The sequence below is a fragment of the Triticum dicoccoides genome, chromosome 3A (assembly GCF_002162155.2).
Source record: "Triticum dicoccoides isolate Atlit2015 ecotype Zavitan chromosome 3A, WEW_v2.0, whole genome shotgun sequence".
Classification (NCBI taxonomy): Eukaryota; Viridiplantae; Streptophyta; class Magnoliopsida; order Poales; family Poaceae; genus Triticum; species Triticum dicoccoides.
Window position 1 is genome coordinate 740138386 of NC_041384.1, and position 13137 is coordinate 740151522.

At 46.7% G+C, this 13137-nt stretch overlaps 1 protein-coding gene across 1 annotated transcript; it reads left to right on the top strand.

The window, feature by feature from the left end:
* The first annotated feature begins 1206 nt into the window (after positions 1–1206).
* On the top strand, positions 1207–8735 carry LOC119273192 (polygalacturonase-like). The gene is made up of 6 exons (XM_037554448.1): positions 1207–1343; positions 6858–7320; positions 7417–7706; positions 7818–8046; positions 8156–8358; positions 8663–8735. The coding sequence occupies exons 1-6, from the start codon at positions 1207–1209 to the stop codon at positions 8733–8735; spliced, it is 1395 nt and encodes a 464-aa protein (XP_037410345.1).
* Positions 8736–13137: the final 4402 nt, after the last annotated feature.

The following is a 13137-nucleotide window of genomic DNA, read 5'->3' on the forward strand; positions in this document are numbered from 1 at the left end:
TTGCAGATGGAGGTTGAGATGATTGTGTCTGTGCTTTCCTTCTATTCTTTGCTCTCTCGTAGAAAGGTGCAGTGGAAGGACTATTTTATGAAGTTGAGACCTTCTTCTTCCTATCTGCTGGCTTAGATGCTCTAGGACCTTGCTTTGTTGATGGACCAGGAGCTGAACTTTGTTGTGTTGATGGGACATGAGCTTGCTGTGTTGAAAAACAGTAAATGTGAGCACATTTGCACATGTCAGGAAGAAAATGCAAGTAAAAGAAGAAAGAAAGGGGGCACCTCTGTTCTTGCTTGCTTTGCCTTCCTCCTTGTAGCTGCTCTTGTGAAGTTGGCATGCTCTTTATTACCAGCAGTATTATGGTTAGTACATTTTGTTTTGTTGTGCCCCTGGGTTCCACAACTTGAACATGTGACCTGAGTGCCTGCTCGTGACATTTTTTATGGATCCCTAGGTTTCTCTCCTTCTTCGTGCCTTCTCTTTGTCTAAGGCCTGCCTTTCTGAGTTCTCTTCTTAGGTGGAAGAGGTCTAGGTTTTTCAAAAATTGGCCAATCTTCTGGTCCATTCACAGGCTGTAGAACATGATCATAAATTTTGTCGTACTCAGCTATTGAGTAGCAAGGTGAAATATAGAGATCCAAATCTCTAGAGCAGGCATAGATTGAACTCACTGCATGACAACAAGGTAAGCCAGAAAGTTTCCAATATCTACATAGCCGTTAGTACATGGTAGAACCTTGATCTCATGATGACATTATTAAATGACTGACACATGTTATTCTCAACTGAATCACAAAAAGAGCAAATCCTGAAGTAGGCCCTGCACCAATGCTCTGGCGAGGTTTTCATCATGTATTTCTGACCGTCACTTGCTTAATTATACACAGGTCACAGGAGGAAAAGGACCGACGACGAAGGCCGCTGGCGGCTCGTACCTGACGGCGGCGGCTCAGATAGCGGTGGCAGCGCTGGTGTTCGACGCGTACCGGTATGCGTGGCACCACTTGGCGCACCGCAACCGGTTCCTGTACCGGCGCCTCCACTCGTGGCACCACCGCATCGTGGTGCCCTACGCGTTCGGGCGCCATATACGGCCACCCGATCAAAGTCCTCATTGATGACACGGCCAGCGGCTTGCTCCCGGTTCTTGTCTCTGGCTTGTCGTCCTCGCCGCACGCCAGGGCTGTCTTCCTCTTGCTCTGCAATATCATGGGCATCGACAACCACTGTGGCCTGTGGCTCCTGCCGCGCCGCATGCAGTCGGTCTGGAACGGTGCCGCGCACCACAGCCTGCACCACATGCCGCGCAGCATCAGGCACAACTTCTCCGACAGCTTCTTGGTGAGGTAGGACAAGGTGTTCGGAATTGGAACGCACATGCCCTGCGCCGTGGAGGAGAGGCCAGGCGGCCAAGGACTCGTGCTCAAGCCCATGCCCATGCCGCCTACGAAGGCCGACTAACTAATGAACGACATGCTCGATCAGGCAGGCAGGCAGGCAGTTACATGCAATTGTGTTTTTGTCGTGCGAAGATATGTACGTACGTATCGATATATCTTTGTGTGCCTTTCGTTTCACAGCACACAAGTGTTCAATAATTTGTTGAGTCACTACATGTCTACTCTATTCCATTCAATAAAGTTCTGTCTCAAAAAAAAAAATCAATAAAGTTCTGTTCCACCAGCCCCGCAAAAAAAAAAGTTCTGTTCCACCAGCTCAGCTTTCAAGCCTTCAACGACTACCTCATCAATCATGGCGGGCCTATCAAACCCAACGTCTCCAAGATCTGTCATGTTGTTTCAGAGTTGCTAGAGGTAAAAAATGAGGTTAGTCCAAAACTAATTGAAGAAGACTAAATTGGTTGCCAGAATCCAAGTGACAATTATCTAAACAACTCGATCACTGATGGCGCGTGTTCCCACTCATCTACTTATATAATAAGATGATAATTACTCAAAAAATATAATAAGATGATAGACTTTTTATAAATATATTATGCATGAATAATGGAAGTTAAATTTACATAAACAAACCCATGTATGAGTCATGAATTGAGGAGAATCCCCCACACACTAAAATCTCCCACACATACAAATCGACTTGATATGACATCATACAAGATAATCCTAGAACGAATAAAATATGAAATAAAATGAAACATGTATATGCTCTTCCAGTGATGCATTTGTCATATGTTACACTTTACTGTTGGAAAATTATCAAAGTGCATTTCTCAAAACAATTTTTGTTATCAAAGTGCAAACTAAAGTTGGTGCTACCAAAAAACGTGCTATAGTACCGTTTCGTTGACACAAAAACATCTAAAAGGGCGCAAAAATAATAGTATACTTTATAATTTTCACAAACACACATACTGTTCAGTGGTAATATATAGCCGCGTAAACAAATTAAATAAAGGACTGTCGCCAGCGGCAATCCCTTCAGGGCTAGCCTCAGAAAGTGAGTATATATATGTACGAGGCAACCACAACAATCTTAATATCCATCAACAAACATAGGAAATTTTACGTTGATCACAGTAGTGCCTAAACAGGGAGTAGTACCATGGAGCTGTCAAGCTAACATCGACAAAGATAGGGAATTTGGTTTATCCAATGACCACCACTATCGACATCCTAATATCTATATGATCACCACTATCAACCACTTCATCATCAGCTGAACGGCTGGACATATTAGTGTGCGCGATGTTTGTTGTCTGGTTGTTTCTTGGTGACGTGCTAGTTGTTGATATTCTTGTGCGTACATGGAGAGCGGACGTTTGGCTCCCGGGAGCCATGGAGGCCTTTTTTTTGAAAACAAATCAAAATTCAAACTTTTCGGTTTCAAAAAAAATCTGAAAAAATTGTGCAAGTAAACAAGCATGTTATGTCTATGTGTGTAAAAATTTAGAATGAAAAACGTTGAAATGTGACCTGTACAAAAAAGACAAATTCATGACCTGGGAGGATGAATAGTATCATGTGTTAAAAAACCCAGATTTGTCTTTTTTGCACAGCCCTCATTTCAACTTATTTTGCCCTGAAAATTTACACACATGTGTGTTATGCCTTCATGTATATGTGTGTTTTATTTCAGAATCTTTTGAAATGTAGAAAATATAAAATTCAACAAAATTCAAAATTTTCAAAACCAAGCTCCATGGAGCTCGGCCTCCAAAGACAATATCCGTGCGCACATGCATAAAACAAAATGTCTTGGCCGGCTCGCTGGTGGTGTTGCCCAAGTGTTGGGTCTCAAGAAGTAGCTAAACTAGTGTCAAAAGAAGTTAAAGTATCCTTGTTTTATGTATGGGTTGTCCCCAACAAGCAATGAAATATAATGAAATTAATCTTGAGCAAAAAGGTTTGAATAGCTTTTGCTGCAAATTTCCAGTTACACATTGTGTGCATGAATCTCTGAAATGGGTACTCTGGAATCATGGGCTGTATCTGCTTGCAGTTGGTGCCTATATTTCAAGCTGAATAATATTTTGTAGCTGGCTCGTGAACATCGCCAGCGAGTGGACGTATCAAATCTGATGGTGTGTGTGCTTTTGCGATCAAATCAGATGGAATTAAATTACACTACATCAATAGGTATTGGGGAAATTGGTCTAATTAATTGCATCAGGCAAGTTATGTCCAAACCATAACACAAGTCTAAAATTTATAAGTTGTTCGACACTGGCTGGCTGATGAGCAGAAGAAGAAATGAACAACCTTGTAGTACTAGGAGAGAAGCGAATTATCGCATAGATCTTCATTTATCTATCTATCAATTGTCTTTCCCGTGCTAGGTATTGGGCCAGTAAATAGAGTCCAGCTCACCGCAAAAGCACACCAACCGATGAACATAGTTTACCTTTCGCGTGAGAAACCAGTGCCACTTAGGCTGCTTGTAATGGGGAGTATCATATACTAGTATCATGCATATGATACTAGTCTATGATACTACGTCTCTAATGCATAGTATCATATGTTGGTATCATAGATGACTATATTTATTGCCATGCATGACACAAAGTAGCACATTATTTAATATGATACGGTATCATAATATGATACTCAAGCCTCTCTTTCTTCATTTAATTCTATGCCACTTCGTCAAAATTGCTTAGTTGGCATGCATGATACTACCTATGATACTCCCATTACAGGCAGCCTTAATTCTCCTCCCTTGATGTAAATGTAGACAAGGGATTCCCATCATCCAGCCAAGGACGGTCTGACTTGCGCCACCTCACGATCTGTGACACCGCGACCTCCTCCTCTCTGCCATGCCTGTCAACATAATAAACTCTCTATTTATACTAGAAACGCCATTCATCCGCGTGCTGGATGCGAGTGTGACTTATGACTTGGGACTTGGGCAACGGCCAGCGAGAGGCGACGCTCTCCTTGTGAGGTGTGGTTTTGCTCCTTACCTCTCGATCAGTTGTCGCCGGCGAATCTCTCATTGCATATGGATCTTGCACCTCCCGGCCCGTACATGGTCGGCGGCTGGATAGTAAGCGGGCTGGGCGAGAGAAGCTAGGTTAGGTTGAATCGAATTGAAGGCGGGCAGGAGGAGCCATGAGACTAGCCACAATGGTTGTAATTTCAGTAGTAACTTCAAGTCCAACTCAGCAAATTTGTCTATGTGGCAATGAGTTAATGAATAGAGAGGTAGTTTTAATAACTTAGCTAATTACTGTAACATCACATGTTTCAATGCAGTCTATAACCTAATAAATGTAGCTCTGCATGACACCGCACCTATGTTACTACCCACTATGAAGATAATAACATAGTCTAGAAATATGTATATGTTACTAGCGTATGTTACTTTCTATTGTGACTAGTTTGAGGTGAAAAGAAAGCGAGGAAATCGAAGCGTGCAAATGAATCGATGGAACACCAGCGGAGCATGTACGTCAAAAATAAATAATGGCGACGGACCGACAGCGCGCGGCAAATTAGCCTGGACGCAACCGGGATTGGGCAAGAAGCTAGGGTCCTAGCGTGGACGTCTCCCGCCAGCGGCGAGCAAGGTCGGGCGAGTCATGAAATTAATAAAAATTGGGTGGGAGCTTGACTGCTCGAGGGAGAAGAAAGGAAGACAAACGACCTACGTACGGGCCTAGGAGGAAGAAGACCTACTCTTAGAGCATCATCAACAGACGCGCAACCGCGTGGCACGCTAAAAGCAGATTACAGCGTCGAAATAGCCACCTCTAGCCTGTCGGGGAGCGCTCGTTGCAAAAAATTGTGTGTACACGCCGCTCCAATAGACGCGTTAAACTACAGCGTACGATACACATATGTACGCAAAAAACAAGATACATAGATACAACAATAGATAGAGAAAAAATTATACATAGATAGTTCAACATAGATAACATAGATAGTTCATAGCATAGTTCAACTACTCGTCGTCCTCCTCCTCCGACTCCAACTAGGTGATGCCCTCCTCCTCCTCCGACATTGTAATGAAGGTGTCAATATACCGATCATTGTTTTGATTCCAGGTCGATGCGTCTCCTAGCTCGATGTTGAAGAGTGCGGCCGCCTTCCGCGTACGCCTGTCCTCACGATAGGCGGCTCGCTCCATCCTCCTCTTCGCCCTCTCCGCCCTCCTTTGCGCGTAGAATTCACGCTCGCTAACGACGTCCTGTGGGAAGCGTTGGCGGCACAGCGCCATGGCCTCCTCGTCCATCTCAGCGATGTTGAGGCGGCGCTCCCGCCTCCGGTTGTCATGACGGTCCTCGTCGATGAAAGCCGCGGGGGAGGCACGAGCTCCTGTGCCTGCTCCCGCGTCGCCACCTCAGGGAAATTCATCTCCCTACGAGGCCGCCGGAGGCGCCACGCCGCCGCGTCGTATGCACGGGCGGCCTCGTGGGCACTGTCGAAAGTGCCGAGGTCAAGGCGCATCTCACCGGACCAGATCTCGGCGGAGAAGGCGGTGGAGGGGCGCGTGCGGACACTGCGGTAGCCCGAAGCTCCCCGGTGGCCCGGTGGCATGGTGGCGCTGGATTTAGAAAGCACGTCGGACGCCGCGTGCGATCTTTTCCCGTGCGCCTGAGTTTCTCGCGCCCGCTGTAGCGCGCAAAACCGCCCCACATGCGCTAAAACCCACTTTTACCGCATGCGCGCGTTTTTTACAGCCAGTGTTGGAGATGCTCTTACGTGCACGTGCGTGCATGCCATTCATTTCCTTTTTCCATATTATAATTATTATTAGATTGAGAAAAAGAAAAAAAAAGTGGTCCGTTTTCTGGTTGGTTGGAACGAAAAAACAAGAGAACGTCACGCACGACCTACAGTATCAGTCACCTAATCATACTCCTTTAAATCGGGTTTGCTATTTCACATCTAGATGTGAGATATTATCTCACATCTAACTTTCTCATCCTTAGGGACAAAATAAATCCATGGAGACTTTAAAAAAAATTAAGGATGAGGGAATTAGATGTGAGAGGGAGTTAGATATGAGATAATATCTCACATCTAGATGTGACATAGACGAACCCCCTTTAAGTATGCTTGTACTCCACGTGTAACTTGTTGCCATAAACTCGTGTCTACTGTTCCGCGTAGAGTATTCCGCGGATCGTTTTGGTCAGCTAGCTTACGAGCGTATTTGCAACTTGCCGGAAGCCAGCGACTCTACAACACGCGTGTTCCGTCGGAAATTAATCGATCGGAACGAAGCTCGATGGTCTCGGCGGAAAGAACTTGCCGAGTCGGAGGGACCTGCGCCAACAAGCGAGATCACAGCTCATCGTTCGTCACTTGTTGCCATTGCAGAAAGTACTTGACGTCGGATCTGGGCCAACAATCTATCCACCTGATCCAATCATCGTCATTATCATATCATAGTTTCACAGAGATAGCATCCGACCGATCGTGCGATGAGCTCTCGCTGCTGTTGGTGGTGTTGATGGCACTGGTGGCGTTGACGACGGCGGCAGAGTACAATGTGGTGGACTATGGCGCGAGGCCCGACGACGGGACGGACTCGGCAGGGGCAATTCTGGCCGCTTGGGGTACGGCATGCAATGACACGGGGCGCTCCGGCTCCCGGCGGGTGCTACGGGTGCCGGCGGGCAGGTTCCTGCTCAGCCAGGCCTACTTCAAGGGGCCATGTCGGAGCGCCGGCGTGGACGTGGCCATTGACAACAACAACACCGTCTTCGCGCCGTCGGCAGTGGACAACAGGACGTGGATCATGTTCCACCATGCAGACGGCCTGGCGATCCGTGGTGGGACGCTGGACGGGCAGGGGCAGGAGTACTGGGCGTGCAAGAAGGCCGGTAGGTGCACCGCCGGGCAGGGGCCCAGGGTGAGTGATGACATGAACTTTTTGGTTTCTTTTTGCATCGTAATTCGGTTCAGTTTCCTTATGACGGACGTCGGCCATACATACTTGTGTTTGCAGACACTCGACATTAGCCAATCCAAGGGCGTGAGCGTGAAGCAGCTGACACTGCTTGACAGTAAGGAATTCCACATGACCATCTTCGACTGCAGCGGCGTGACCGTCCAAGGCGTCCGGATCATCGCGCCGGCCGACAGCCCTAACACCGACGGCATCCACGCCAGCCACTCCCGCCACGTGAGGATCCTCAACACCACCATCGGCACCGGCGACGACTACATCTCCTTGGGGCCCGGCACCTGCGACATGCTCATCAGGGACATCAAGTGCGGTCCGGGCCACGGCATCAGGTGCCACCTTCAGTTGCCAGTTCATCATACATTTTTTTTGTTTGCTTGTGATTTGTGCAGCGTTTGATAGATAGCATTGGTTTTGTGTTTGCGTTGGATGGACGGTGGCAGCATCGGGAGCCTGGGATGGCAGGACGGTGAGGAGGGAGTAAGAAACGTGACGGTGGACAGGGCGGTGCTGAAGGGCACGACCAACGGCCTGCGGATCAAGATGTGGGCGATGCCCAACTCCGGCTCTGTCACCAACGTCTCCTTCTCGCGGGTCACCATGAACCGCGTGGCCAACCCCATGGTCGTCGACCAGAACTACTGCCCCCGCAAGGTCGACTGCCCGGGCAATGTACGTCTCCTTCCCTACATCTACATGCATGCAACTACACTACACGTGAACGACCCATGGATCGACTATATATATATATCATGAGCTGTGCTGTTGTGTGTGCCTGCAGAGCTCGGGGGTGCAGATCAGCGACCTGTCGTACACGGACATCAAGGGCTCGTCGGCGACGCCCGTGGCGGTGAAGTTCAACTGCAGCGGCACCAACCCCTGCAGCGGGATCAAGCTCAGGAACATCAGGCTGAAGTACCGGCACCAGCGGCCGGCGCAGGCCAAGTGCCAAAACGCCGGCGGGTCCACGTCCGGAGAGGTCACACCGCCGAGCTGCTTCTGACGATCGGAGTTCGCCGTCCGGCCGAGAAGCGCGAGCGTCTTCTTGATTCGTTGGGTTTCTGTTAATACTTCTCTTAGCTTGACTGTTTCGTGTACTACTACTAAAAAACATGGTAGTGTGACCATTGCTTGGTGCATCTCAAAGTGACCCTTACATGTAGCCCAGGGTAGTAGTTTTAGCGGATTTGCTAATTCTCAATTGATTGAGACATAGTTAAGCCACAATCAACGTCATAAATTTTGCGTGGTTGTTCTTCTGGATTTTTTATTTGTTTTTTATGACGGATAATCTTGGTGTAAAATCAGATGGTTATAACTTGGGAGCGTATAAGCTGACGGGGGTCCGGAATTCCGTCTAACTAACCGTGTTGTGTCGTTTGGCGGAAAGCGGCTTGACAAATTTTTAGATCAAGTGGCCTTACGCCTCTCTCCACTCTAGAACTCTCTCAAGGACGGAAAAGCTTTAACTCTCTATTCCTAAGCTTGAGAGAGGCCTATATCATCTTTGCCGGCCACAATTTGCTAACTATGTCAACCGACCATTATTTTTATCCTATAACATGCATATGTGTTGTTTTGTATGTTATAACGATCAAAATGGCTTCTAACGGCGAAATAAGAGTTCACATTATCACATACTTCCTCCGTTTGTAAATATATGTCTTTTTAGGTATTTCAATACAAACTACATATGGATGTATATAGACATATTTTAGAGCGTAGATTTACTCATTTTACTCCGTATGTAGTCCCTTATAGAAATCTCTAAAAAGATTTATACCCCCTCCATCCCAAAATAAGCGTCTCAATTTTGTAATAACTTTAGTACCGAAAATCCATCTCTGCACCCGAGCTCATCTGCACATGTGCTGACGAAAAAAATAAAATAAATACTAAAAAATTCAAAAAAATTCCAAAAAATTGTGTTGTATACAATTTGATGCGTGACGTCCGCACCAATTTTCAAATCATTTGGACATCTGAGGAGCTCTCAGCAAACAAGACAAATTGGGGGTCTGTAAAAATGTTAACTGTTCATGTATTGTTTTGGCCCGATTTGTCTTTTTTGCTGAGAGCAGCTCAGACGTACAAATAACTTGAAATTTGGAGCAGGCTTCACGCATCAAATTGTCTACCGCACAAAAAACATTTGGATTTTTTGAATTTTATTCGAATTTTTACGATGTTTTTCTAACCGGGTGCAGATGAGCTTGGGCACCGAAACGCCTTACTCAGAACAAAGTTATACTAAGTTTGAGACACTTATTTTAGTACGGAGAGAGTATTTAGGAATGGAGGGAGTACATTGATTGAGATCAAACTGATTGGATTAGTAGACATGTTCAAATAAGTGAATGCAACCCGAGCAAGTGCCATGAAAAATCAGTTAGACTTAGTTTAGCAGTTTTTCAAAACCAAAGTAGTCTAAAACATCAGGGTTAGTTTGAGTGAACTATAGGTATATTTAAAAGCATGATAATGTAAGACCTCTATATTCCAATTTACGAGTAGTGAATACTTCATTTTGTGAAAATTTGTATGGTTTAGATGAAAAAAAACTCTTTAAGATACTGCAAAAATACTACAGTATTGGAGATACTACGGATACTACGATTTATTAGAAATGTGGTACTACGATTTATAAGAATGTGGTATTTTTTGATACCTAATATATAAAAGAATTAGAAACTATGATTTCTAAAACAATACTATATTCCTAAAAAGAACTCTAAAAATACTTACCTGACAAATGCAACCTCAGCATTTTAATGCTTAGACAATGAATACTCAATTTTGTATATACCATAGTTTTCTAAATTTGGTTTAGAAAAAAGAGGTGAAGCGTTCTTTCTGAAATACTAAAACACACGGTATTGCGAATTGAGTGTACAAGTGCATGCTCTAGCCAATGCAACCAAAAGACTGATCTGATGGAAGAGACTAGGCAGCACATTATACGTCAACACTCCCCTTCACGTGTGGCTTCCTCGGGGCTAAACGTGGACCGAAAGTGGATTGCAATTTAATTGCGCCAGCCGAGTCTTGAAGTTAAGACCTCTTGGCTCCGATACCATATAGAAGTGCATGTTCTAGCCAATGCAACCAATAGACCGATCTAATGAAAGAGACTAGGCAGCACATTATACGTCAACATTGAGCATAGCTCAGATGGTTAGGTTCTTTGTGGTGAAACCAGTCCACCAGGGTTAAAGAGTTAAAGCCCTAGACTTGACACTGATGCTCGCATCTTTTTAAATTAACTTTACACTTTCCGGTGATGTTCATTCAGCGGGAGCAGATGTTCACATCGACTATAAAAACACCCATGATGAGTTCGTGAATCCCTAGATAATATGCAGACTCGGTCTCTCAGAAAGGCTCATAGGGATAGGATAGGATGAATGTATGTGTGTATGTATGAGCGTATGCGTCTGTATCATGTTAAAAAATTGGTATTGTAGAGACTACGGTTTTTAAAACTGTGCATTTGTTATATCCAAACACCCTACATTGCTAAAGTTGTGTTTATCCATTCGTTCCTTTCGTTATCCACTCTAGCCAAGCCACGTGAGTGTACAGGTTCGAAACTCTTAACTAATATGATTGCCGATTGTCAAGATCCATCCAAGAAATTCCAATCCAATCGACACGAAGCTAGTTAGGATGGATTCGCATCATGCTCCTGAGGCGGGGATTTCGCTTGGTTCACTAATTCCGCCCAAATATCGATGCTGGTGCCGCAACCGATACCCCCAAGAGCTGCATTCCAGACAGCAAGCCCTTATTCGACGAACGCACAAACGCCGACGCCACCACCAAGTACCGCACCACTGACCCGGACAACAAACACCGCGCCATGGCCAGCTAGGCCTCCTTGTTCGTTGCCCGCCCGCCCCACGTATCCTATGTGCTCGCCTGGGCCACCGGCAGCCACTTCACCGAGGAGGCTCTCGTCATCTCCGCTCACGGCAGCCTCATCCTCCTCACCATCATGTACGCATGAAGAGATGGCCGTTCCGAGAATGCTACATGTGTGTTTGTTTGGGATGCAACTTTCCCACTGCAGCTGCAACGGCTCCGGCTGGAAGGAGCGGTTGTAGCTGATAGCTGCAGCTGAAAGGTTACAGCTGAGATGCAGTCGTTTAGTACTTATGCTTTAGTGGCTGCGGCTGATGCAGAAACATACTGAAATGATCAAAATGCCCTTAAATTTTTCGTAAATTCATTTAGCATGCTGATTGTCCTGCTATGTTTGTAAATGATTCATTTAAGAGCTGTTTTTGCTGCAAATGGCCATTTTCATGGGTTTTAACTAAAATTACAGTTGTTTGATGGTCTAAATAGTGTATTTAGAAAAAAATTGACATATGACAATACATTTGAACTCATCATAACATAGATTACTAATTATATAGGAGTATTACAACTACTAAAAAATTCCCCGGACCAATTTACATTCAATTCCAAAGCAGAATCATTTTTAAATTGCAGCACCATGTAGCAGCATCGGCAGCTATAGTTGCCCACATGTAGGGATTTATCTCAATGATTTTCCTCATAGTTTGCGAGGCTGCAGAAAAAGAAACATGTGATCATGTAAAACGGACATACAATCTGATGAATGCTCAAATAGATTCGAACACACAACCACATAGCGGAGGCAGAGCACACACACATAACACGCATGCCGAGCATACACACACCCCGTACGTACAAAAGCAGCAGCACTAAGCACACACACGCACCGTATTGAGCAGTGAGCACGAAGACCCGCCATGGAGCACGCATGACACGGAGCGGCGCCCCCATGCACGCTGACAGAGGGAGGGTAAACAGGAAGAGAAGGGGACGGCCTTTACCGGCCTCGGCAGCGGCCCAATCCGGCGATACGCAAAGAAGCTGAGGTCGGCCATCCGACGGCGCAGACGTCGAACAAGGAACCGTACACGCGCTTCAGGGTGGACGAAACAGTCCGTTCCGCCGGTCCGGCTCGCGGCCGGCTCGGTCTAGGCCCGCTAAAAAAAGGCCGGTCCGGTCCCAAAAAAGGACCGAAGCTTCGGTCCGGTCTGGTTAAAGCCCGGTCTGACCGAGCGGACTGAAGATCGCCGGAGCTCCAGTGCACGTTCTGCCCTTGTCTCTTGGCCGGTCCTCTCGATCCGGTTCCTGAAAACAGGACCGCCATGCTTCTCGGTCCGGTTCAGTTTGGACCACCGGTCCAAACAACGACTCGGACCGGGATCGAACCGGCTAGAACTGTGTCCTCCCTTATCCGGGGTATCCATCCAGTTTCTCTCACACATACACTCTCTCTCTCTCTCTCTCTGAAAGGAGGAGGAAGAAGACGGAGAGCACGTGGTGGACACGGTGAGTTTTTCGGAAGCATGAATACCCGTCGCAACGATGGCATTTTTCCTCAAGCACGAACTCAAGCTGCTGGCTACAACAGACGGGAGGGAGGGGTGTTTATATGTGCGCACCGATGCCCCATGCGGCGCTCCCGACACACCCACTCACGCACTCGCCACATTCCGCACTCCACAGCTCACGCCCCTGACGCGCACGCACGCGCTCGGACGTGACCGGGTCCAGCGCCTGACGCGGTCACACACACCCACACACTTCGCCAACTATAGCACACACACGCGCGCGCACACACACACATGCGTGTGCACACATACACACCCTACCACGGACCGAATGCAACAACTGAGCGGCGTCCGATACGCCCAGCGCACGGACACGCCCTGGACTCGAAAGTGG

What these genes read in the sequence shown, in the direction of transcription:
- LOC119273192 (XM_037554448.1), top strand. Translation starts at nt 1,207, where the DNA reads ATGGGCATCGACAACCACTGTGGCCTGTGGCTCCTGCCGCGCCGCATG. An exon ending in TCCGACAGCTTCTTGGTGAG is followed by an intron (nt 1,344 to 6,857) that starts GTAGGACAAGGT and finishes ATCATATCATAG; the next exon opens with TTTCACAGAGATAGCATCCG. An exon ending in GGTCCGGGCCACGGCATCAG is followed by an intron (nt 7,707 to 7,817) that starts GTGCCACCTTCA and finishes GGACGGTGGCAG; the next exon opens with CATCGGGAGCCTGGGATGGC.